The sequence below is a fragment of the Megachile rotundata genome, chromosome 4, assembly GCF_050947335.1.
Source record: "Megachile rotundata isolate GNS110a chromosome 4, iyMegRotu1, whole genome shotgun sequence".
NCBI classification, from domain to species: Eukaryota; Metazoa; Arthropoda; class Insecta; order Hymenoptera; family Megachilidae; genus Megachile; species Megachile rotundata.
Genome location: NC_134986.1, coordinates 14,127,277 through 14,155,115, shown reverse-complemented (window position 1 = coordinate 14,155,115; position 27,839 = coordinate 14,127,277). Strand labels below are relative to the sequence as shown.

Sequence of the window (27,839 nt, the reverse complement as noted above, 5' to 3'; positions counted from 1 at the left end):
CCGATTCTGCCGCGATCTCGTCCGGATTCTTTTCTATTTCGCCGACAGTCTTCCTGGTTCGATGGACGTTCGGCCACTTTCGAAGTTTGGAGAACGGCTGCTATAGCTGAACTGCTTTGTTCCAGATTTCTCAATTGCCTAATTTCGAAATGCCGAATCTGACATTTTGGAATTTCACAACGTCGAATCTGTTAAATTTGGAAATTACAAAGTGTTGAAATTGATGAATTTAAAAATTCCAATATGTCCAATCTGACTAGTTCTGAAATTTCAGAGTGTTGAATCTGACAAGTACTGAAATTTCAAAGTGTCAAAACTGACAAAGTCCAAAAATCCAAAACGTCAAATCTGACAAATTTAAAAATTCCAAAACATCGAATCTGACGAATTCTAAAATTTCAGTGTTGAAACGAACGAATCGCAAAATTCTTAAATGTCAAATCTGACAAATACTGAAATTTCAAAGTGCATTTTGGGGTTCCGTTTTGTAACATGTATTTTAAAATTAATATTCGCGCGAACAGTCTGCAAACTAAACTCCTATCGCCATCTAATGAACAAGGGTCAAACTGTCAAAACTAAAAATTGAACTTTTTCCTAAATTAAAATATTTATATCATATAAAATACTAAATATATACTAATTACTATTGCTTTCCAAAGCAATTTGACATTTATTATTACGTATTAAGAGCAAAAATTCAATATTAACTAAATCCGATAAAAAAATTATAACTACTAGCGCCATCTCTCCGGCGAACAGGGTGAACTACACGTATTTCGAACAGCACCTTCATTAGTTCCTCACACTGCCACTAGGCGGCGCCACCTGAGACGCCCCCTAACGGCAATCTGTAGAACTAATGAAACACCAGCTCCAAATACGTGTAGTTCACCCCGTTCGCCGGAGAGATGGCGCCACATGTTCAATTTTTGAAAAAACTCAATTTTTAGCGATTTTACTGATTAATATGTTATATTTTTATTAATATTGCATTTATACTATCATCAGTGATATTAGGAATAACATAAGATCGCCAAAAATTTTCTTGAAGTCCCTAAAAATCATTTTTACAGGCTCCTTTTATTCTTGGCTCCATGATGGACCAAAAAAAGCCTAGCCCTCTAGCATTGAAAAGTATGAACTAATAGAAATAAATATCAAATACAAATTTTTGCAATTTCCGACTTTCTCGACATGTTTACATTTGTTAAACATTGTAAAGCAAATTAGTACTTGATTTTAGAAGTAGAGATGTATTTGCGACAATTTTATTTATCCATTTCGAAAATGAATTTTATAGGTTAGATATATACTGATGTGTAAACGTTATTGCGGGTAGAACTTGTTCCCCTTGGCTGACATTTTTCCAGAGAAACAACAGATTTGCGCATTTTATACTAATATCAGTTTTTAACAAAGACTAATAATTTACATAAAATGGAGATTCTAGAATTGAAAGATGTAAAAGCAGTTCCAGACATAATTCATCCTTACCCAGAGAGAGTAAAAACTGAAGCAACACCTCTTGTTATTGATAATGGTTAGACAAGTGTACTAGTTTGATGTATGTATTTTAAATGTAATTAATGAATGTTTTGTATTAGGATCATACAACTGTAGGGTTGGATGGGCAACGGAGAAAGAACCTCAGTTAATATTTAAAAATCTTATTGCAAAGCCAAGAAAAGAACGTGGTAAAAAGGATGGAGAACCTCAGGTTGGAAATGACATAGCAAACATTGAAGCTGTCAGATTCCAGTTAAAAACACAATTTGACCGGAATGTAGTAACTCACTTTGAAGCCCAGGAACAAATATTTGATTACACTTTCACTCATATGGGAATAGATACAGATGGAGCAGTAAATCATCCAATTATCTTAACTGAAGCATTTCTTAATCCTAACTATTCAAGAAATTGTAAGATACATTTGATACTGTACTTTGCTACAGACTGAGATTTATTTACTAATTATATTTCTTTTAGTGATGGCAGAACTTTTATTCGAATGTTATAATGTACCTGCAATTGCATATGGAGTAGATTGTTTATTTTCATACCAACACAACAACTGTCCTCCAGATGGTTTAATAATTAGTATTGGATACCATACTACTCATATAATACCTATATTAGATGGTAAAGCAGACCCTGTTAATTCAAGGAGGATCAATGTTGGTGGATATCATATTACATCTTACATGCACAGATTACTTCAGCTTAAATATCCAGTGCATGTGAATGCTATAACACCTAGTCGAGCAGAGGTCTGTACATCTTACATCCTTCTCTTTATATATCCAAATGCTTATCTTCTTATTTTGCAGGAATTAATTCATGAACATTCAACGATAGCTTTAAATTATCAAGAGGAAATTTCTAAATGGGCAGACCCAGATCATTACGATGCAAATGTATTGAGGGTACAATTACCTTACATTGCTCCTGCAAATGCTCCTGGTTTGACTGTAGAACAACAGAAAGAGAGAAAACGCGAGTTAGCTAGGAGATTAATGGAAATAAATGCAAGGAAAAGAGAAGAGAGAGTAAGTGTTTTTATAAATAAAAGAAATTAATTACATTTGTATTAAGATCTTGAAGTAATTATTTATAGTTGGCAGAAGACGAAGAGCAGCTGAATCAATTGTTAGCCGTCCAAGATCTATTAGAGGAAGGTGAAACAGACGAATTTGATCAAGCGTTAAAAACTTACTCACTAGCGAATGAAGCGGATTTGATAAAAATGATTAATAACTTGCAAGCCAAGGTAGAAAGAACTAGACAAAAAATAGTAGCGGCTAATTCGCAAGAGGAAAATATCACGATGGAAGAACAGAAGCCAAAAATCAAATCAAGTTTACAACCAAAAGATCAACAAGATTTTGATGAGTGGATAGCGGGTGTAAGAAAGAAAAGGTAATGCAATTTTTATTTTTAGTATAATACAGAAATACAATTTTTGACATACCTTAGGCAAGAAATATTAGAAAAGCGCATGGCGAAGAGACAGCGTAGACAAGATATGGCAAAACGCAGAACAGCAGCTGCACAAGAAAGAATGCGTATAATAAGCCAGTTAGCAAGAAAAGAGAAACGTGATGATGATTTTGGTATGAGGGATGAAGACTGGGATGTTTATAAAGTTATTAATAGGGTTTGTATATACTTTTATTTTTCAGTCTTTATTCTAAGTAGTTTCTTAGTAGGTTCTTAGGATCATTGACCTATTAACCACATTAGAAGAGTTACCCAGTAATCCAAAGCAGTATTACATATTTTGATACAGGAAGGTGGAGATTCAGATTCAGAGCTAGAACAAGAAAAGCTGCTTGAACTAGAAGACGTGTTACGCCACCACGATCCAGAATTCGACGGAGCTGGATCAAACGTCCCCATAGTCCCCGGAGAAACTCATCAGTTACACGTAGGAGTAGAATGCCTAAGAGCTCCAGAAATATTATTCCAACCATCCATGATCGGTTCCGTAGAAGCAGGCATTGCTGAAACAATCGAATTCGTCTTAAAACTATACCCACCAGAATTACAATCTCGTCTCGTAGGAAACATATTCCTCACCGGTGGTCCAACAAAATTTCCCGGCCTATTAGAGAGACTGAATCGCGAACTACGCGAAATCAGGCCATTCGGTTCCAATTTTCAAATAAACATCGCCAAAAACTCCAGCATAGACGCGTGGTACGGTGCTAGGGACTTTGGCTTGAATGGAAACCTCCCGGAATATTTAGTAAGCAAGAAGGAGTACGAAGAGAGGGGTGGTGAATATTTTAAAGAACATTTAACCAGTAATACTTACACTCGGTCTCCTGACCCGTTGCCTACGGTGCAGGCTCCGGTGACGTCGGAGCAGGTTGTTGTCGAGGATGCTGTTGTCGATGTTGAGATGGAATAAGACAAATATTTTGTGTAATGGTGTTATAAAATAAATTGGACGAAATAGGAGGAACGAGTACATGTTATATCTTCATGGATATGTTATATTTTTAAGAAGTTTTAGATCGCTACGCGTCGAATAACCACGCGGAGATTTACCACTCGTGGAACTATCACGCATCGAATTACCACGCGGAGATTTACCACGCGTGGAACTATCACGCATCGAATTACCACGCGGAGATTTACCATGCGTGGAACTATCACGCATCGAATTACCATGCATCGAATTACCACGCGTCGAATTACCACGCGGAGATTTACCATGTGTGGAACTATCACGCATCGAATTACCATGCATCGAATTACCACGCGTCGAATTACCACGCGTCGAATTACCACGCATCGAATTACCACTCATCGAATTACCACGCGTGGAATTCCTACGCGTCAAATTACCACGCGTTGAATTATCACGCGTCGAATTACCACGCATCGAATTACCATGCGTGGAACTATCATGCATCGAATTACCACGCGTGGAATTCCTACGCGTCAAATTACCACGCGTTGAATTATCACGCGTCGAATTACCACGCATCGAATTACCATGCGTGGAACTATCATGCATCGAATTACCACGCGTGGAACTATCACGCATCGAATTACCACGCATCGAATTACCACGCGTCGAATTACCACACGTCAAATTACCACGCGTCGAATTACCACGCGTGGAATTCCTACGCGTCGAATTACCACGCGTGGAATTCCTACGCGTTAAATTATCACGCGTCGAATTACCACGCATGGAATTTCTACGCGTAGAATGGTAAAGATATGAGGAATTGTAGATTGGATAAAAAGAAATCGATTTATGATAAGATTTTTTTGGATATCTACTTTATTACACAAGTGTTTTCGTTTGTTCATTCAATTACGAACAAACTACATTGTAGTCTGTTTGCTGATCACAATGTACAGTTCCCAAATCATCGCATCTCATCGTTCGAAGATAATTATGCGGGGTACATTTTGCTTCTTCGTTTTATTATTAATTTCTTTTCTTAATTTTCTTATTCGTCGAGAATAGTCGACATCCGCTTATTGGACATTCCTCAGACAAGCTAAAAAAATCAGAAAGTGAGATCCTCTCGACTCAGAGCTGTAGGATTTGCTACAGCGACCTCCAGTTAATTCTCCCACGTTCCCCGTGGCTTAAGTTAACATCACAATACAGTAAATATACTGAAAAAATTATTACGAAGCCCTACAGGCAGACGGTACGTATTACAGCTAATTATAAATGATCATTGCGTGTCTCGCCTAATAAAGGAACATACTGTACGGAAGCTCGTTCGAGCCGTTTCTTTCACATGTCGCAGCATACAATGAAAAATAGAACGGATCATTTTAACAGAAAGAAAGAATAAATCACGTAAATTCTTGAAGATCACAAGCGCACAGCGTTTGTTACGTTATTATATCGTTAAAGCACTCGACGACACTCGTTACATTTACCTTTACACTCCCTTCTTCTATCTCCTTTATCACATGCGGTTATATTAGGGGTATGCAAAACATTCCATCGCATTTAAACCTACTTATTAACCTATTAGCGTCCGTTGTATCTGAGTACCTCGTTTTATTTTACTTTGTACCTGGTTCGAGTATATACCGTTTCTTTACATACAAAAGGGAAAGTATGCCTGCTTTTTATGGTGTTATTGTGTTCACTTAATTTTATTGCGCGTTTCCTTCTGGACGTTCATGGGTTAACTCGGAATTGGTTGTGTAATAACTCTTTTCAAGGCTTTTCTGCTTATTTTCAATAAGCAATCTCCACTTATTATCTTCGAATCGAACATTGAATATTTCTGTAGGTAGTAAAATATTTTTAATTAAAAAATATCGCGTTGCAAATTTCACTAAAGTTGATGGAAATTCTTGTATACCCCTAATAGATAAAATTACGAAACATCAGGTTAGTGCGAAAGGTTTATCACATATTTTTAAGCTGGAGTCACAAATCCGAGACAATAAAGCAGTTTCTATCAACTTTGGTACGCAATTTATGATCAATAATTTCTTTTTAAGGTCTCTCTTGTAGGAGTCGTTTCAGAAAGCTTAAACTTGAAAATTATTCGTAAATTTAATAATGTTCCGTATGTCTAAAATTTATAAATTAACCCTGAACCTTTCGCACCGATCTAATATACATATAACGTTGCATTATACAGAATGCGGTAAAATTGGTGGTCCAAGAAGAATGAATTACAGTAGGTATTTGTCTGGACAGTACAAATAATTACTTTTTAATCGCTTGGCTCATAATATTCTTTTTGTGAAATTTTATGGTTGTAAAACGTGCTATTATTTTTTATGGCAATTTCAGATTTAATGAAGCACTTGGCCTACTTTCGTGAAAATGAGGAATAAATTTATTTTATGGCAGAGCCAGATCCACCCAGTAATATCTATTTAGTATCGCACCCTGTATAACACAACACAAATCGAAAGAATCTATGAATCCTTAATATCCATTTATCGTTACGATTCGAGTCAAATTACATCCTACTATATCGCATCGAATAAAAAACAAAAGTTCGTTTACTCGTAACTTTCTTAAAACGCATGTATACGTATACGAATCGAAGCTCATTACAAAATGTAATTTAAAAATCTAATATCGACAACAATATCAAAACGATACGTAACCGTGGTGTTCGTCCGACTTGTAATGAGCTCTCAACGTTAAAACGGGAACGTACACATCCCCATAATAAAAATCGCAAAAATTGTATAGTTCGATTTGTCGAACCTATTATTATAGCCGATCTATACGTTTCACGCGACACACAGCAGATTCTTAATTTAAATAATATCCTTTGTAACTATCACAGGCTGAGGTCGCTGCAGCTTTGACGATTCTCGTTAAACGTAACGATTAATTAACACCTCCACGTACCAAAATTATAGACATTTCCATTGGCGTAACTAGGATTATAGCTTTGCGTTGTATGGCCACGTGTTGTATGGCACGCGTTGTTGCAACGAAGTATCACGAATTAGATCACTGTGGGTGGAATTGTTATGCGCTGAATTATAGGGCGGCGAATTATGCTGCGTTGAATTAGCGAGTAGTGAATTACCATGTGGAGAGATATCATGTGTCTAATTACCACGCGTAGAATTACCACGCGTCGAATTACCACGCTTCGAATTACCACGCATTGAATTACCACGCGTGGAATCACCACGCGTCGAATTACCACGCGTGGAATTCCTACGCATAGAATTACCACGCGTAGAATTAGCACGCATGGAATACCTACGCGTAGAATTACCACGCGTGGAATCACCACGCGTCAAATTACCACGCGTGGAATTATCACGCATCGAATTACCACGCGTCGAATTACCACGCGTCGAATTCCCACGCGTCGAATTACCACGCATTGAATTCCTACGCGTCGAATTACCACGCATCGAATTACCACGCGTGGAATTCCTACGCATAGAATTACCACGCGTGGAATACCTACGCGTAGAATTACCACGCGTGGAACTACTATGCATCGAATTACCACGCGTGGAATACCTGCGCGTAGAATTACCACGCGTGGAATTACCACGCGTGGAATACCTGCGCGTAGAATTACCACGCGTGGAATTCCTACGCGTAGAATTACCACGCGTGGAATTACCATGCGTCGAATTACCACGCGTGGAATACCAACGCGTAGAATTACCACGCGTTACCACGCATTAAATCGCCACATATTGCAGATTACATCCCCTATTACAAAGAGTCCCTATTGCATTCTAGAGAGGATCAAGTCCACCCCGATATCAGCCTACTTACGCCAATGTTCTTTTCATCTACTGTCCCCATTCCTTCCCCCGGTTTCTTTCTCCGATAATTGTAACAATAAAACTGAGGTAGAATCCAACTCGATGCAAAATAAAAATAGAACTGTATCCAATCTGTTGATGCTTCGAGCGAGGATCTAACTTTCGCTAATTAAAATTACACGCGTTTCATTTTTTTCTTGTAACATCTTATGGTAATGATCATAACGGTACTAATAATTATTACAATAATCGTAATCATAATAGCAATAATAATAATAATAATTACAATGATCTACGTTAAAATAATAACAATAATGACAGTATTTGAAAATAATCATTAATACAACAATGATTAATGTTCTGCAATATAATGGCATTTTTTTAAATGTATTTATATATATATAATATATATATATTTATTTGTTTATTTATATATTTATATATTTATATAGTCGCATGGTGGGGCAGAGGGTGACAGCTATGTACAGTACATACTTGCCTCAGTTGTACCATCGTTACGCGATTATCCTATACTCTCGTTATTAATCATAATGTAAATAATAAACAACGATAAATAATCAGAATCGTAATCATATTAATGTTATCTTTTTTTTTGTTCATTAAAATACCTTATTTATACCTTCGTGTAGTAATCGTTTTTTGCGATAAGAGCCTAGGTATGCAGTATGTACGTAAAGAGGATGTGTTTAACCAGGATATGTCGGTGAAAACTATGGTGTTATCAAGCGTCAACTCTTTTCATCTTTATATCTTTATGTATATATATATATATTTATAATATATTTATATATAGAATTATACGCTATCGTTTTTATCGCTTTTCGTTCTTTCAAAACTACTATTACAAAAGTGCGTACTCTCGTCTCTTACGTTATTTAGAGGTACATATACATGTATCGGTGTGACCTATCTACTTGTTCATTGTCCTTTATATTAGATCTGTAGATTGAAATTTATTCTCGCCGGTTAAATAGAACACGACGAAATTGGTGCTGTTAACCATTTGCGGTCCGAATTACCTCTTTGCCATTTAGTTCCGTTCGATTGATTGTGAATTTTTCCCTTTCAAAAATATCAAGAAAGAACACCGTGAGGTTCGGTGTAAGGCTGGGAAGACTTCCTAGAGAGAATGGCCATAGCGCGAGAGAAGATCTGAGGATCGACTGCAAGTTTATTTTTGTGGGTTGGGAAAGTGTTTAAATATTTTCGAGGTTGGGGATTTTGGAATTTGGAAATTTTTGAAATGTAAAGTATAGGAAATTTGGGAATTGGGGAATTGGGAAATTCCTACGCGTAGAATTAGCACGCATGGAATACCTACGCGTAGAATTACCACGCGTCGAATTTCTACGCGTGGAATTACCACGCATCGAATTACCACGCGTGGAATTACCACGCATCGAATTACCACGCGTGGAATTCCTACGCGTCAAATTACCACGCGTGGAATTCCTACGCATAGAATTACCACGCGTCGAATTTCTACGCGTGGAATTACCACGCATCGAATTACCACGCATCGAATTACCACGCGTGGAATTCCTACGCGTCAAATTACCACGCGTGGAATTCCTACGCGTCAAATTACCACGCGTGGAATTCCTACGCATAGAATTACCACGCATCGAATTACCACGCGTGGAATTCCTACGCGTCAAATTACCACGCGTGGAATTCCTACGCATAGAATTACCACGCGTAGAATTACCACGCGTGGAATTCCTACGCGTCAAATTACCACGCGTGGAATTCCTACGCATAGAATTACCACGCGTAGAATTACCACGCGTGGAACTTCTACGCGTAGAATTACCACGCGTGGAATACCTACACGTAGAATTATCACGCGTAGAATACCTATGCGTGGAAATTAGGGAATTAAGAATTTGGGAAATTAGGAAATTGGAAAATTGAAAAATTGGAAAATTTGGAAATTTAAAAGCTTACTACTTTCAAAACTTGAAAATCTTACAAACCCAAAACTTGCAACATCCTTCTCAACCTCTTCCAAATTCCACAAATATTATTTCCTCTCCTTAAATCGTCATTTCCTCAAACAAAAAAACTCAACAATCCCCTAAACCTTCTCAAGTCGCCATTTTCTCCAGAAATTTTCCCTCGAAGTCTACAATATCCTCGACTATATACAATCATGATATTACAAATATCCAATATATTTTCTAAATATATCAGACGCAAGATTAGCTGGAACAATATTGATGCAGGACTGCAAAAGATTAAAAATCAGTAGTCGAATGATTTTTCTCCGTGAAAACGAGAAAAACTAGAAAATGATATCGTGGAATCGAGTCTTTTCCGAATCCTCGTACTCGAGGAAAACCACTTTAAACATGAATAGAGAGCATGCTGGCATTTGGATTTAGGTTTCGCGTGCATACGATGTACGCAAGGTCGTGGGTCTGTTTTGTTCGAGAGGATATAATTTGATACTCGACTTCCTTGCTTTTTAACTTTTCTTTTACAATTTTTACTCTTCTTCGTGACATATATTTTTAGTTACATGAAACAGCGTTTTTTCTCTTTAGAGATAAATGTCGATTAATGTTGATTTCATGTATCAATATATTGAAGAACAATTTTTTTTTAGAAATTTGCAAAAGTTGTAGTCGATTCAAGCTGAGAAACTTGAAGCATTGTAAAGATATAATGAAAAAAATTTTGTGTAACTATTTCATTTGTTATTTTATTTTATTGTATCAGATAGGGAGGACAATTATGGTCGAAATTGTGTACTTTTATTTTTGATGAACTTTTTCTAATGATTTTTTAAAATTTTATTGTGTAATTCTATGAATTTGATTTGTTAAAAAAAAGGAAGAGAATAATAACAATTCAGTAACAATTTGACCAAAGTACACTATTTTGTTCTTCTTCAAAATTTATTATGCTAAATGTGATGTTGTTATGTTCTACATATTTTTAAATCATTTTTAAAGCTTCTTTTTTACTGACATTATTCTGTGTTAATAATAAAACGTATTTATTATTGATGTCACGTGTAAAATAAAATCATCGTATCGAATGAAACATAAATTGAAGTTTGAACCTCAAAACACTAATAGCTTCAAACAGTTCACATAATTAAACTTGTAATTATATGTTGAAAGAAAGAAACTAAAACTTTTGCAAACACCTAAATCTTCCAGGTCATATAAGACATCTTCTCAAAATTGTTCAGAATATTTGATCGAACAGCTCAAGAACAAGTGAGTATACCGAATGCCTATCGCTCACTCGAACAGCGTATTTTCCTAAAAAACGAGGTTTCAGAAATCGAATGAGAAGACCATGTACGACAACCTAATTATTTTCACCCGAGAAAAATTACCCTGCAACCAATCGCAGCACAATTTTCGCTGCTTTCTGTATGCTTTCGAGATCCTAAGTGGATAATCTCTGCTTTCGACCTTCAACACACATACACACATTCGAACACTTTCATAAACATACATGTGTACGTATACAACACTTACACACTCGCGCTTATTTTGTGGGTCTATTACAGTGATGGGCAAATCGGGTGCCCATATGAGGTCAAACGCAGCAGGGAGCATGGTGCTTGATTGATTGATTGATTGATTACTGTTGTAGGCGTCGACTACTATGGTCATTAGCCCGAGCATGGTGCTTGATCCATGGTGTTTGGAAATTTTTTAATTTTGAGATTTTGGGGATTTAACGGTTTTGAAGTTTTGGGGATTGAGAAGGGGAAGATTTAAGGATTTGGAGTTTTGGGAATTTGGGGATGTGGAAATTTGGGAATGTGAGAATTTGGGGATGTGGGAATTTGGGGATGTAGGAATTTGAGGATGTGGGAATTTGGGCATGTGGGAATTCGGAGACGTGGCAATTTGGGGAAGTGGGAATTTGGAGACGTGGCAATTTGGGGATGTAGGAATTGGGGGATGTGAGAATTGGGAAATGTGGGAATTTGGGGATGTGGGAATTCGGGGATGTGGAAATTTGGGGATGTGGAAATTTGGAGACGTGGCAATTTGGGGATGTGGAAATTTGGGAATGTGGGAATTTGGGGACGTATCAATTTGGGGGCGTGGAAATTTGAAGATTTGGGAATTTGAGAATTTGGAGATTTGAGTCTTTGAGAATTCTAAAAATCCAGGTACTTGAAAACTTTGAAGATTGGACCTGAAGGATATGTAAATTCAATATCTATTTAAATTTGAAATCTATACATTTGGAAATTCTGCGTCTTGAAATTTTTGAGAACATAGAAAATTTCACATCGAATTACCCATCGATACCTGAACACCATCTGCCCTTGAGGGTCCAATTGCCCATCACTGTTCTATCATATACATACATGTATATAATACATATTTACGGTACTTTCTACGCATCGACGGTATGTATAATTAGGTATGTCCTGTATCTTTAATATCTTCTTATCAGAAACTTTCTACGAATGAAATAAATCTTTCTTTCATCAACATCCTCTCTCTCATCCTCTCCCTAAATCATGTATCTACTTGTATGATCTTGCTCTTCGACATAAAACAACCCTTCACTCTATTCTTTCCGTGTGTTTAAAAAAAAGTGTTCATCGACACGCAATTCAGAACTTGCTTCTTTTTTTTTCTATTTAACCATTTCATTTATTCTTTGTTTTATTTGCTCCTTAATCAAAGCTTTTTAGGCACCGTTCGAGACTCGACCTGAGGGAAAATATTAGCAATAAAAAATCTTACGCTTGTACTTATGGCCTAAATAATCATTCGAGCCCATTTTCTTTCTTTTTTTCTTTCGAATTAACACCCCGTTTTGCGGTTGACCGATGTGCTTGTCCGTGTACGTGTACTCTTCGTGTCTGATAAGTTGGCAGTCGAAAACTGTTACTACTGAAAATGTTAAAACACGCGAGCCGGCCATCTTGTGAACTTGGTAATCAAAATGGCCGACTCTCGTTTCAGCGTTACGAGTGATTCTAAATTTGGGAATTGGGGAATTGGGAAATTCCTACGCGTGGAATACCTTCGCGTACAATTACCACGCGTCGAATTATCACACGTCGAATTATCACACGTCGAATTACCACGCGTCGAATTCCTACGCGTGGAATTATCACGCGTCGAATTACCACGCGTCGAATTCCTACGCGTGGAATTACCACGCGTCGAATTCCTACGCGTGGAATTATCACGCGTCGAATTACCACGCGTCAAATTCCTACGCGTGGTATTACCACGCGTCGAATACCTACGCGTGGAATTATCACGCGTCGAATTCCTACGCGTGGAATTATCACGCGTCAAATTACCACGCGTCGAATTACCACGCGTCGAATTCCTACGCGTGGAATTATCACGCGTCAAATTACCACGCGTCGAATTACCACGCGTAGAATTCCTACGCGTGGAATTACCACGCGTCGAATTCCTACGCGTGGAATTATCACGTGTCGAATTCCTACGCGTGGAATTCCTACGCCTCGAACTACTATGCATCGAATTACCACGCGTGGAATTCTTACGCGTAGAATTTCTCTCATTTCAACATTGCAATAAATATATTAATGAAATAATTATAATGAGGCATTTCATATTAAACATACTAAAATTATGTAGTAAAATTATTTAATAAATTTCAACGAGAAATTAAAATTAAATTCAGTAAAAGTTCAATATCGACTGAATATTAAAAGTACCTTCACGACCCTTTTTATTTTTATTCGATGAATCCTACTGTCAGTTTGTGTAATTAGCTCGAGCCAACTTGTCAGACGCACACAGTAATTTAGTGTGTGTACGTGTGTGTATAAGTTGAACGAGAAACCCGTATCGTTAACGAAAAATCCTCACTCGAACGAAAACGATGGAAACAAGTTTGAGACCGGGGAAGACGTTCGAAACGGAGATCTCTGAAGACGAAACGCGTAGTGAGAAGTATCGAAACTTCCGGTGTCGCGTAGAAAAATATCGATGCGTACTCTCGAACGGAGGATCCGTTCGCAGCACTGCGATTTTAGAGAGAGACACGTCTCTCTTGCGCTTATTTATACATCTTAGCAGCACTGTTCTTGTTCTTGATAGCTTTGCGTTTAATTGGTTCGTACATTATAATGGCATCAAGGTGTAGTATACTATATTTATTACTTTTTAGTGGCTGTTTGATTTCGAGGATCTCGCTGCTCGATTCGTGGACTACCCCTTGACGTTTCGATTAAATTTACAGGATTTTTATATACTTTTTTTATTTGTCAAATGACAAATGACTGTTTATCATTTGACAGGATATTACTGAATATCGATTGGAGTATAAATTTAAATCAACTCAATTATTTAAAAAATAATTGAACTAAATAAAAATTAAATAAGAGACAGAGTGCCTGATTTAGTTTGTCAAAAAATAAAATTACTATTCATTAAAATGTTTGTCAAATTTAACATCAGTGGGTGCTAATCATAACACATCCACGTCAATTAAAATTAAAAATAAAAAACAATCTGCGGTTCATGAAGTAATTTTCTGTAAACCTAACCTAACCTAACTCAAAAACTTAATAGCCTGTAGTAATCGTTTCTAATCCACATATATTACCGTAATAGACACGATTCCTCTTAAATATCATACACTGGTCAATTATCATATATCTGTATTAATTTTAATTATGTCTCTTACTATGTTTTCGTTTAAAATTTCCTCAAAAAACGGAACAGCCATATTCCGTTCTCACGTCAAGAGGTTTATCCGTGAATTCCGATTGGTTCAAAGGAGAAGCAGCGAAATCGGTGGAAGTATTGCGTGTTCCCTATAGTCTAGGTCGCATTGCGCCGCTTCGACGACAATCGATCATCGACGGGTAAAAAAAAGCCGTCCTCGGAAAGGTCGAAATTACCATCGAAACGGACACGATTTCTTTCTGCGGAAACGAAACGAGTCTGTAGCATGTTTCTGTTATTGCTGGTTTCCATTTTTACTCCCTCCTCCCTTAATAAAATACAAACAGGAGGTTCACAAAGAGGAGCTCGAACTGACAAGACGAGATTTCATACTGCGGTTACGGTTCACGCGATCCCTTGTTTCGCTATAAAACGTTTATTTGCGAGAAAACGTCATTGCGGATCAGTGACGGGCAAATCGTGTGCTCTTTGAAGATTTCGCGGGCGCGACTGCGTGCAGTGGCGAGGTGCTAGGTTCATGCGGAGATTTCAAGTTTTCAAATTTATAGGTTTAGAAGTTTAGTGATTTGCTGAGTTGTTGAAAGGAATATTTGAACATTTTAAATTTATGGAATTGGGAATTTTGGGAATTTGGGATTTAAGAAATTTGGGGTTTTGGGAATTCGGGGTCTAGGGAATTTGGGATGTAGGAAATTTGGAGGCTTAGGAATTCGGGGTCTAGGAAATTTGGGGTTTTGGGAATTCGGGGCTTAGGGAATTTGGGGTTTAGGGAATTTAGGATCTAGGAAATTTGGGGGTTTAGGAATTTGGGGTTTAGGGAATTTGGGATTGAGGGAATTTGGGGTTTAAGGAATTTGGGATCTAGGAAATTTGGGGGTTTAGAAATTCGGGGTATAGGGAATTTGGGGCCTAGGGAATTTGGAGTCTAAGGAATTTATGATCTAGGGAATTTGGGGTTTTGGGAATTCGGGGTCTAAGTAATTTGGGATCTGTGGAATTTGGGATGTAAGAAATTTGCAATCTAGGAAATCTTGAATCTACATAATTCGAGTTCTAGAAAATTTTGGATCCAGGGAATTTAGAGTTCAGGAATTTGAAATCTAGGCAATTTGGAATTTAAAAGGTTTGAAATCCATGGGATCTAAGGAATTTGGTATTTACAATTTAAAGAGCTCTGAAAAATGTAGAAAATTTGTAGATGTACAACTGAAATGTGAAACAAATTAAAAAATTTGTAAATATAAAAATTGAAGAATCTAAAATTCAAAAGCTGAAAAGTATAAAAATTTCTAATTATCAAATTGAAAAATTGATAATCTCTCAGCACCCTATACCTCGGCTTCACAACCCCGCGCCCGCGGGGCACCATTGCCCACCACCGACGTGTCCGAGGACCACCGGGTCACTGTCATAGTACGAAAGTAAAAAGCCAGTGCTAGAAGTGCGTGTCTTTATTTCCTATTTTCATGTGTCGAATCGCGACGACGACACGGGTGTTGATCCGCGACTTCTACGACAAAATCCTACGCTATTATTTTTTTTTAATTAATTTTTTTTTTGCCTTTTTCTTGTCCCTTCGTTACGCAGGCCTCTATAAGACTTACGGTAGCACGGTAAACCTCTATAAAAAATAATAGCTATCCTACGTAAACGTATTACAAAAATAAATGGCATTGTACTCTGCTAAAGAAGCAAAATGGTACAGGCGCAATGTCGAACGACGCGAGCATCGTTTGTAATCTTTCAAACTCGTATTATTCGAGGCTTTTTTTTATTCTTTTTTTTATCCCTACCTCTGTCTTTTCTCTTCTTTTCCTTGTTAATCACCCATCCCTTTCGCAGCCTCTGCGTTACCGTCATCCAACGCTCATTTTTTTCCCTTCGCTTCCTCCTTTTCGTCGGTTAACTATCCTCCGTAATGAACCGAGATTGATTTCGCTCTTATTAAATTCGTATACCACCCAGACCCTCGTCACGTGCCACCTTTTTTCACCCTCGACTCTTCGCTGATTAACCCAGCCCCATCCTGGACTCACCCCCTCGCTAAGGTCGATTTAATTACTCTTTGCGAACCGTTCGTACCAGGAGACGAGCGAAACTGTTAAACTACGCGGAATGGAGTGTATCAAGAAGTGTCCTACAGCCGATCAGATAGGTGGGAAAGCACCCGACTGAAGGGTTGAAAGGGCTCGATGGAGCAGGAACTGCTTCGAGACTGATGCCGCGAGGCCTACCACGAAATTCTGAAGCTTCTCGGTTATGTAAGGTGTCTCGTTTAATTGTCTTTTGCAAGATTTGAAGATTTGGAAATTTTTGAAATTTGAGGAATTTGAGGAGTTCGAGAGTTTGCAGATATTGGGGTTTGGGGTTTGAGAATTTTTAAATTTGGGAATTTGGAGATGTAAGGGTTGAGGATGTAGAAATTTGAACATATAGGGAATTGGAAATGTAGGGATTTGACGATATGTGTAGAATGGGGGATGTGTGGATTTGGGAATGTGTAGATTAGAGGATATGTGAATTTTGAGATGTGTGGATTTAGAGACGTGTGGATTTGGGGATATATGGAATTGGGGATGTGTGGAATTGAGGATGTGTAGATTTAGGGATGTGTGGATATAGGGATGTGTGGAATTGAGGATGTGTAGAATTGGGGATGTGTGAATTTGGCGACGTGTGGATTTGAGAATGTGTAGAATTGGGGACGTGTGAATTTGGGAACGTGTGAATTTGGGAATGTGTGGATTTGAGAATGTGTGGAATTGGGGACGTGTGGATTTGGGGATATGTGGAATTGGGGACGTGTGAATTTGAGAATGTGTGGAATTGGGGACGTCTGGATTTGGGGATATGTGGAATTGGGGACGTGTGGATTTGAGAATGTGTGGAATTGGGGACGTCTGGATTTGGGGATATGTGGAATTGGGGACGTGTGGATTTGGGGATATGTGGAATTGGGGACGTGTGGATTTGAGAATGTGTGGAATTGGGGACGTGTGGATTTGAGAATGTGTGGAATTGGGGACGTGTGGATTTAGGAACGTGTGAATTTAGGAATGTGTGGAATTGGGGACGTGTAGAATTGAGGATGTGTGGAATTGGGGACGTGTGGAATTGAGGATATGTGGATTTAAGGTCGTATGGATTTGGGGATGTATGGATTTGAGAATATAGGAGTTTGAGGACATGGAAATTTGGAAATTTGAGAACTTGCAAAACTGAAAAATATATAAATTCACAAACTCGAAAATTTAAGAACATCAAAATTTAAAAATTCCAAAATTGCTCCACATACCAATTAAAAGAGACACCCCACATATGTTAGAATCCCTACTTCACTGATCCTACAGAATAACGCGTGGCCTAACAACAATCGTATCAGTATTTTGATTTGCTACTAAGGATATAAAAATTTCCCTGTATATTGCAGATACTTGAAAGTGAAAAATGATGAAAGTTTTACATTTTACATTTTAGATATCGTGTGATGTAAAAAGTTCCTCGGTCACGCGGAGAACTTAGCTGCATTTCATTTCGCACTGTAAAGATTAACCCTTATCCGGTCACAACGGGCTTATCATAGAGTATCTAGTTTATGAAATATGTCAGGTCTGAATATAACTCAGTTTTGTGAGAGCTTTGAGTATTTCTGAGAATTTATTTTGAAAATAAAGTATGTTTATCAAAATTGATTTGTGTATATTTTAGCTGTCTATTAATTCTGGTAAGGGTTAATGTGTTGAGTGTTGTGGGAGTCACTGATTATGAACACTATAAGTATAATTTAATAACTGAAGAAAAAGAATTTTAAATAACAACGTCCCCTTCAGTCTAGTCTTCTATGTAGAAGACTCAATGAATATGTTAATTAGAAAATAATGAACAAGTTTTAATATAGAAATATTAAATTTGAAATTGCAAATGTTTATAATTAGAAATTTGGTAGTTTGTTAATACAGAAGTTTGGGAATTTATAAATGTATAAATTGAGTCATAAATGGGTTACTTTGGTATTGCAATATATAAGAATTGATATAACATGGAAAAAATCAAAAGGTTTGATACAGGTCGATTAACGGCTCAAACCAGATCTTCGAAAAAGTTCGCTTTGAGTCAGCGTATCCTCACAGAATGGATCAAATAACTGTCCTTATTACTATTCCACGTAATTTTGTAATACGATATCAACACAGGTTTCTCCACGTTACCAGTTACATCCTACTGCAATGAAATCTTTGATCAACAAATAACATGACTATAATCCACGAGGAATATGGCGTCCTCGCAAACTTAATAAAAAACCCAACCCTTCTGTACTAAATTACACAAACTTCGCAAAGTACCTTCAAAATATATCTCGAATATGACTACAAGATTTTATTGTACTAAAAAATACCAGTGACTCTCCATAACGATCGACACGATGGTAATTGACACACCATAACCTCGAGATGAAACTGATGTACAGATGTCAACCCACAAGTTGGCGCGAAATCAAAATAAAAGCTCTGAACGCTTTCAGTTACATTTCGACAAATAATGGCAACTGCTGCAACTATCTCACCCTCGTCTGTCATTGTTTTTAGCCTAATTGGTGTGCTCGAGCCAATGCACCTCCGAAAATACGTGCGAGGCCATTTTTCTTTACAACTGCAGCTCTTCTATGTCCGCCACGCGCCGACTCGTGGGTTGGCAGCGGTACATGCATCGAGATTTCGCGACGAAACGTAATAATACTGACACGGGCGTACGAGCACGAAATAGTTATTAATCGTAACATAATATGTACACTTGAATGGACAAATGAAAACGTGTTAATTTTAATCGCGTACAAAGACAATTAATATACAGGGTGTCTCGATGACTCTGTTATAAAATATCTCTATTACTGTTAACTGAGTGAAATACTTGAAGGATGAATTCTTCAAAAGAACAATCTTAATTAAAGTTCTTTTTCAAGGTTATATTTTTTGGAGCTTTTAATCTCAAATTTTTAGTCATCGATATTTCCTGAAACTTATTTTCATGTAAAATTATTAGAGTACAATATGCAAAAAATGTATGGCTTGTAGGATATTTTAAATTCAAGTTTAAAATCTTTGATTTAAAAAAATTTGAAATATCTCACTAGTTATTAAATTTTTGTATATTATACTCTAATACTTTTGTAAAATATTTCATAGAATATAAATGAAAATTTGCAGTTGTTAAAAAATATCGATAATCTCCTAAGAAATATAATCTTGAAAAAAATTTTTCATTACAATACATGTTCCTCTGAATCAAATAATTCTTCAAGTATTTTTCTGTATAATTAAAAATAATAGAGACGTTACTATAACGTAGTTTACTGAGACACCCTGTATATACTCAACAAATACATACGTAATGTATAATAATATACATACATGTATATATAAATTATAATCACTTTGCAAAACGGTCATGTAAAAAATATGGTTCGATAACACAACAATCACATTGCACGGAATATCGGTATTCTCCAAGCCATTTTCATCTCGGCGTCACCTCATAACCCATTTCTCTCTTATGTCCCTTTCATCGTTCGAATAATAACCTTCTCTTTTTCTTCTCGATTCTAACGACAGGAAAGAACGAAGAAAAGCGGAGCTTACAGAGAAGACAGAAAAGGAATAAAAAGAAGACGATTCTCATTAACATCTTGATTGCCACAGTCAAATTTTCAGTTTCTCATTTTCTCGGATTTTTAGGTTTTCAGATTGGTTTGGACTCTCAGATTCTCAGATTTGGGAATTTGGGAATTTGGGAATTTGGGAATTTGGGTATTTGGGAATTTTGGAATTTGGGAATTTGGGAATTTGGGAATTTGGGAATTTGGGAATTTGGGAATTTGGGAATTTGGGAATTTGGGTATTTGGGAATTTGGGAATTTGGGAATTGGGGAAATTTGGAATTGGGGAATTTTGGAATTGGAGAATTATGGAATTTGGGAATTTTGGAATTGGGGAATTATGGAATTTGGGAATTATGGAATTGGGGAATTATGGAATTGGAGAATTATGGAATTGGGAAATTTTGGAATTGGGAAATTATGGAATTCGGGAATTATGGAATTGGGGAATTATGAAATTGGAAAATTAGGAGTTGGGAAATTTTGGAATTGGGAAATTAGGAGTTGGGAAATTTTGGAATTGGGGAATTATGGAATTTGGGAATTTTGGAATTGGGGAATTATGGAATTGGGGAATTATAGAATTGGAGAATTATGGAATTGGGAAATTTTGGAATTGGGAAATTATGGAATTCGGGAATTATGGAATTGGGGAATTATGGAATTGGGGAATTATGGAATTGGAAAATTAGGAGTTGGGACATTTTGGAATTGGGAAATTAGGAGTTGGGAAATTTTGGAATTGGGGAATTATGGAATTAGGGAATTTGGAAATTTGGAAATTCAGAAATTTACAAATTTGATTACCTGACAATTTGGAAGTTTGGAAACCTTGTAATTAAAAAATTTAGAACAGTAAAAATATAAAAATTTGGAAATCTCTAAACGTACATTGTTAGAAATATAAAAATGTAAAATTTACACGTTAACGCATTCCACGTCTCGCCCAAGAGCCCCCAGCGCAGTGAATTATCGAGTCTCCATTCTGATTTATCTCCATTCTTCCATATTCCAACAAAATTAATTTAACAAAGTTAAATCGTGGCAATCAAAATATTAAGAAACGATATACGCGTGATAATCCCAAAAAAAAGTAAGGATGATCGATGACTTCCTAATGAATTATACCTCTGAAGTATACTTTTGTTTCTGTTTCTTTCGTTTGTATTTTGTCTCGTATTTGTTGTATTACCCTTTTTTCCTAGCGATCTTCTTCTTTCTCTTTCTTAATATTTTTGTTTTAATATTCTTACATATTGGTCCGACGTGTGCTCATTCGAAGAAAGGACCTATTCATCTACTCAATGTCCTCTCTTCTGACGAAATAATACACGGATCATTTGATACGCGTAACACGAACGAAAGAGAACTCGAAGAGAATACGTCCGCGAAGTAGCGGTCGGAATTATTGAGATCGTTAAAATGTTCAGGGAGACATAAAGTGTGCTCCAGTGCTGGATAACGATTCGATGCGCCTTGTTCTTAATCTCCGTGAGACAATCTTTCTTAACCCATTCGTAGGCAAATTTTTAGGTTATAAAACAGTTTGATTATGTTTGATATTGCAATTCGCGTACAGAAATTTAGAAATTTCTTAATAACTTTCTGTCCTATTCTTAAATATAGTTTAATTCTAAAGCTTTACAGGTTCCATTTTTATTTAACTACGAATGGGTTAGATTTCTGTCCGCCATTATCTCTAAACCGCATGCAAAAATATCTAATTTTCTACGCGTCAAAAATGTACACATATAAAAAAAGTGAAGCATAGCTTGAAAGAAAATGATTTTTCTTGAAGAACATAAATTAGTTTTAAACTCGCGATTTGTTCGAAGCGATGAATCTCATTGCCGACAGAAATTCTGTCGTTTAAAATACTGGTAAAATACTGAATATTACTGTGGTCGTAACCGAAGCATGAAACTCGAATGATACCCGGATCGTGTTAGTGAAAATTGATAAAATGTTCGAATAATCGTCGAAGAGAATTATGATACCTTAAATAATACTAGGTTAAATATTCGTGAGGTCAAGTCATAGCACATAAATAAAAGAAAAAGTTTTATTTCGCATACTCGATTTTATTTTATTGAGAAAAATCATTTCCCTCCGCTCGCGCTTCTTCTTTCCGGCTTAACATTACAACTTACACGTATACGCTTAACTACAAATAAAATATTGACAAAAGAAGAGAACGTAGAAAATTAATTTTAATACATCATTGGTCGAATGGAAAACCCTCGTGGGTCTTTCTCTTATCGTACAAACAGCTTTTCTACCAACGAGTCAAAATATCGTATTAACAAGCGAAGAAAAATCTACAAATACTACAAAAAAAAAATCTTTTATTGGAAATTTCTCAGTCTTGACATAATTTGATGAATTCACAGCTAATAAAAAGATAAACATTTCTTAAATATATAAAAAACAAGCAACAACTTGTAATTATCTCGTAAAACAGTGACGGGCGAATTTGGAAATTTGGGAACTTAACTTCAAAATTTCCAAATTCCCAAAGATTCCGAAATCAAAATTCTGCGCAAATTTAAAAACCCTTCGATTCTCAAGTTCCCAAATTTCTGAATGAAGAATCGAAAATTTGAGAACTTGCGAATTTGCAAATATTTAAAAATGTCTGAATCGGAAAAATTTAGAATTCTGATCCCATCACTGTCATAAAACAACGAATCTAAAACAGAATTAAAATCTATCCTCTGCATTGCCTTACGAATAAACTAATAAACATCTAAAATGAAAGCATTAAAGAAGCAAACCTTGTTGCTTAATCCTTGTTATTCTTCTATATTCACGGAATGACACGTTTCGTTACCCAGCACCGTGAAGACACGCGTAACAAAAGAAGAAATCGAAAGAGGGTAGAGCAAGGGGATCGAGAACCGAAAAGAGAGAAAGTGGGGTGGATAAGAAATGAAAAAGAGAAAGAAAGAAAAGAGATCGGAATGAAGAATCGACCGATCAATTCGGAACTGTAATTTGTTCTTCCTTCTTATTTCTTTTTTTTTTTTTTGTTTTACTTAGGTATCCCTACTAGCTACCTACTGTACTTACAGTTGTAACAAGCTACAAAATATGTTATCACTATAATAATAATTAGGAGCTGCGCGGCCATATGCACGGAGGCTTTAAATCACAGCTTTTGTAGTACGATTAGCATCTCATAGAGCTGTACAATGACTAGCCAGCATGAAGATCATCGCTTTTATCATTTTTTCTTTTCCTCGTTCTCTCATTGCACCTGGTTTCCCGAGCCAAAACGCGATTACCGACATTTTCCCCTTTCTTCGACTTTCCTTCGCGAAGAAACGGGAAAGCGTCGTTCGTCTCCCCGCTTTTCTATAAAATAGAAATATATGTACACATCCACGCGCACGTAAAATACCAACGAAAACAACAAACAAGGAGAACAAAGAATATTTCTTTTTTTTTTCTTTTCCTCTTTCTGTGTTCGCAATCCCTTGCGAGTAAATCAGTCTTGCCCGGTGACTTGACTTCGCGTCTCATTTAAATCAAAAGCCTCAGGCATACGCGCGCAGAGAATTGTTCTTCCTTTTTTGTTCAACGTGAAGACTAAAAAAAGATCGTCGAGAAGGACCTACGATACAAGAAGGTTCGAGGCACGCTAGCGCGATTTACTATTCTCTCGTTTTGCGATTTTTTAGCTTCTTTTGGTTCCGTTCTGTTACGTTTCTTCCTTTTGATTACCTTTCTCGATGATGGCCCGCGCTCGCCGGACACTCGCATGCACTAAGATGAGTCGCGATAAAAATTTTTGAGAACCTTGTAAATTTTTAACTCGAGGAAATTTCAGCGTTCAGAAGTTTGCGATTAAAAAATTTGATAATTTGAGAAATTACAAAAATCTGAGGATGCTGAAATATGAAAATTCAGTAATTTTCAATATTGTAAATTGAATAACTGCCTGGCGAGCACAATTCCATCACAGTTCTAATCGACGTAAAACCATATACCTTTTGTTTTGCCGCTGTCGATTCAAAATCACTTGGTGCGCGCGCACACGTTGTACGCGTGTCGCGCTAGTGCACAATTCGAGATCTCGTCTATTTTCGTTTGATCGGCGAAACGAACGGACACCGCACTGATCTGTGCGCAAAATGTTCGAAGGAAACGAAAAATTTTCGAGTTTGAACTCGCGGCTGTCATGGTTCCCCCGCTTTTTGCGTTTTAAGCTTTTGTGGCGTTAGCGATAAAAAGATTACTGATAATCGTAATAACCAGAACAGTAGTAATAATAATAATAGTAATAGTAATAATAATAATAGTAATAATAGTAATCGCTAAAACTAATCTCTAATAGTAGTCAAAGAAAAATCAACAGCCCTGCTATTACACTCTTAGTATTTAGTATCTTACGATCTGCACATCCGCTCGTCGTTTTATAATACACCCATATGTATATGTATACGTATGTACAATATGTATCTTGTGTGTACAATACACTTCGATATGTGAAAAGTAAGTACACCTATGGAACTGATTCAAAGCTGTACAGAGTAAAGTCCTACGTGGTAAAAGAATATTAACACCGAGACACGTATCTATCGTCTCAGACACGCGAGGTATAGTAAAAATTAGTATAGGGAAATAAGAAAAGAGCGAAGAAGGTGGTGAAGGAAGGAAACAAAATTGAAGAAGAAGAACAAACTTAAAATTATAAATTAAAGAGAAACCATGACGACTGAGTTACAGGTCCTATCGACACACGCGCTAAAACGAAGTAACGTTTGCGTGTTTCTAATAATAATAATAACAGTAGCAGTAGTAGTCGTAGTAGTAGTAGTGGTAATAATAATAGCGAGAGTAATATATAGTTGGGAAAATGGTGGTGGTTGTGGTATTGGTGGTAGTGGCGGTGGCGGTGGTGGTGGTGGAAGTGGTAATGATAGTATTAGTAAGAGTAGTACTAGTAGCTGTAGTAATAGTAGTAGTAGCATTAGTATAGTAATGTTGTTGTTTTTGTTTGTTCTGTAAAAGTAGTAGTAGGGTGTCTACCAAACACCTTCGGTAGAGACCAATGTCCGTTTAAATTCTGATAGCTACATCGCTCCGTGACATTGCTTTCTTTCTTTTTTTTCCTTGTTTTGATATCATCAAAATAGTAAACCAATAGTTTTAAACATTGTAGACAATAATTACTATCTATATCACAGATCCAAGTGACTAAACTCCTTTAAAAATATAATATAAATATGTGTATGTGTAATGGTTTCTCGCGCATAATATATATACACACATAGATATATATATATGTATATGTACTCGCAGATGTGATTGGAAAAAACAGGTAAATCAAGAAGTGCGGAAACTTGGAAAACTCGTGTAGAAACGTTGCTCGCGGTTTTTTTTTTTTTCTTTAGTTTATGCTAACATCGATGTACCACGACAGAACGGTTAAAAACGAGGAGAAGTCCCTTCGAACGGTGCTATTTAATTCTCGTTAAAATACGCTCGTCAACGTGGTTGTCCATTAGATGGATCAAAATGCATCGGTGAGATACGTGCAAAACGGCAATCAATTTACAATTGATCCATTCATTTCCGTTATAAAAAGAAAAGGAAAATAGTAAAAAAAGAATCGAAATATAACCTCGGTGCGTGAAAATTCTTTTTAGCGTTTATCAATCCGCGATCGAGTATAAGCATCCGTCACGATCCAGAAAGCGGATGCTTTTTTAGGCACTTTGTTTAACCAGCACCATTAAATGACACGCGATCGAAGAGTCCGTGATTTTTCGCGCTGATCGACCACTCCGTTCGTGGTAAAAATCGTCATTGCTGGCATAAACTGGCTAATTCAATTGTTGCGTTGAATATATTCGGGGTACGAGATCGGGGAACTCGCGTTCGAGTACTGAGCGTATAAATAGAGTGCAGGATGAAGCCCTGGCGGAGGGATGCCGCGTTGCAGTTGATGCGACTGATGATGCGACTCCGATGATTCTATAGGGGACGATGAAATTTGCGGATAGAGTTGGGAGCTGAGGCTGTCCAGCGAGCTGGATGAGCCCGTCGTTTGGTAGACACTCTGCGGTGTGGTGTGCTCGTGAGACACAGGTGAATTAAGTGTGAACGGCGAAGACGCCGAGGTGGGACATACTACTTGCTGCGGTGATTGGTGTTGTGGTAGGGACTCGGACACGCTGCCGTCTAAACACTAGTTGGTAGTCTGCGGATGTAACAGCGGTAGAGGAAGTTGAAGATTATTTTGCTTGGCTAAACTTGCGATTTCAGCTGCGATGCCTCCTTTAGAACCTGCTAACCCATCCAACGAAGAAGGTCCTTCGCTGTAGCGTAAATCACAAACTGGACTCTCGAAGTCTGTACCTGGTGTCCCATCGCCTGTACTCTGTGGCGTAGGTGGATTGTGATTTGTACTGCTTTGATTCATATCACGGTGTACTCGATTCTGATGCCGTATAAGATAACTGTCACGTACAAATGTACGACCACAAATGTTGCACTCGTACGTGGTACTTGCTGTGTGGGTACGGATGTGTATTGCGAATTGACTCTTGGACGTGAAGGTGAGCGAACATCTGTCGCACACCAAAGGCTTTTCTGCTACGTGGCTCCAACGGTGAGCTGTCACATAACTTTTCACCGCAAAACGTTTCTGACAAATATCGCAGGCATAAGGTCTTTCTCCTGTATGTACCCGTTTGTGAGTATTAAGACTACTCTTCTGAGTAAACCTTTTCAAGCACAGCTCACACTGGAAAGGTCTTTCTCCTGTGTGCGTCCTCATGTGCACTTCCAAATATGGCTTCCGACAAAAACTTGCCTCGCATACGGTACAATGATATGGTTTGTTGCCCGAGTGAAGTTTCATATGTACATAGTACGACGAAGCAGAGGATAGCACCTTGCCGCATACCTTACAAGGTTGCGGTTTTGACCGGGAACCTTCTTTAACCGTTTGTTGACCTGTCGATTGGCGGCTTGGAACTTCTTGTTGCACCGTCTGACTCTGCTGCTGTTGACTCTGTTGCGTCTGTTGGCTCTGTTGTGTTTGTTGTTGACCCTGTTGCTGGCTTAATTGTAGCGTCGCTTGCTGCTGGGATTGAAGATGATCCTCTTGTTGTGATAGGTCTTCGCGATCGTCCGATAAATTAACCATAGAATTGGAACCATCCGAGCGGCTCGACGCAACAGAATAGAACCCCATGGGTTCGCTTTTGATTTGTTGTTCAAACATGGACGTCATTATATCAGTCTGTTGCGGCTGAGCCAGCTGTTGTGACTGTGGCTCCTGCTGTTGCGCTGCTTCTTCTTGGGGGAGCAGAGTCAGGTTGCGCTTGACAAGCTGCTCATATCCTGCGTACCAATCCACCTGCATGACAGGGAACCTCTATAAGTTGCCATTTAGGACACTGCTCGAGGTATGAATATCTGCGACGATGTAGATACACTCGTAATTCCGGTTTCATGCATGTCCGACTCGTATATACGCGTGTCAGGTTAGACCAATCGCTTTGACATTTATCTTTGACAAGTGACAGAAGGTAGCTGAACGATCAGCTGATTGCATAACTTTTACGCGAAGCACACGAAGACGGTACGATGCCGTCGTCAACAGAACGTAACCCAGCAGTAAGCAACGCAGGCAACTCTATTTTTAAAAAAGCGACGAGGGAAACGGCGGAATATTTTGACTGCGAAACCGGATTCTTCATAAGCGCTTCGTTAAGTGGGGGTCGCTTTTGCTCGTAGCCAAGGAA

At 37.5% G+C, this 27,839-nt stretch overlaps 2 protein-coding genes across 7 annotated transcripts in view; one reads left to right on the top strand and one right to left on the bottom strand.

Annotated features, from left to right (window-relative positions):
• Positions 1 to 1,119: 1,119 nt before the first annotated feature.
• Positions 1,120 to 3,963, top strand: Arp5 (Actin-related protein 5). Its single transcript, XM_003704001.3, has 7 exons — positions 1,120 to 1,543; positions 1,608 to 1,922; positions 1,990 to 2,270; positions 2,331 to 2,549; positions 2,618 to 2,919; positions 2,977 to 3,157; positions 3,290 to 3,963. The coding sequence occupies exons 1-7, from the start codon at positions 1,441 to 1,443 to the stop codon at positions 3,911 to 3,913; spliced, it is 2,025 nt and encodes a 674-aa protein (XP_003704049.1). The 5' UTR covers positions 1,120 to 1,440; the 3' UTR covers positions 3,914 to 3,963.
• The window catches only part of LOC100882185 (uncharacterized), a 25,811-nt gene continuing 899 nt past the window's right edge, over positions 2,928 to 27,839 (bottom strand). The window contains exons 3-4 of one of the 6 annotated variants that reach the window (XR_013037801.1): positions 3,818 to 3,887; positions 2,928 to 3,503 (exon numbers count right to left, since the gene is read on the bottom strand). Coding sequence is in view for 2 of the 6 variants with exons in the window: in XM_076530413.1 (XP_076386528.1) it covers positions 26,276 to 27,457 (1,182 nt within the window). In the remaining 4 variants the exon portion in view is untranslated. Of the gene's footprint in view, positions 3,888 to 4,768; positions 27,458 to 27,839 lie in introns of those variants that run through there. The other 5 variants (XR_013037803.1, XR_013037800.1, XR_013037802.1 and 2 more) reach the window with 5 other exon arrangements.

Coding starts and splice junctions, on each gene's coding strand:
- Arp5 (XM_003704001.3), top strand. CDS start 1,441: ATGGAGATTCTAGAATTGAAAGATGTAAAAGCAGTTCCAGACATAATT. Junction 1,923..1,989: donor TCCTAACTATTCAAGAAATT/GTAAGATACATT, acceptor TATTTCTTTTAG/TGATGGCAGAACTTTTATTC. Junction 2,550..2,617: donor CAAGGAAAAGAGAAGAGAGA/GTAAGTGTTTTT, acceptor AATTATTTATAG/TTGGCAGAAGACGAAGAGCA.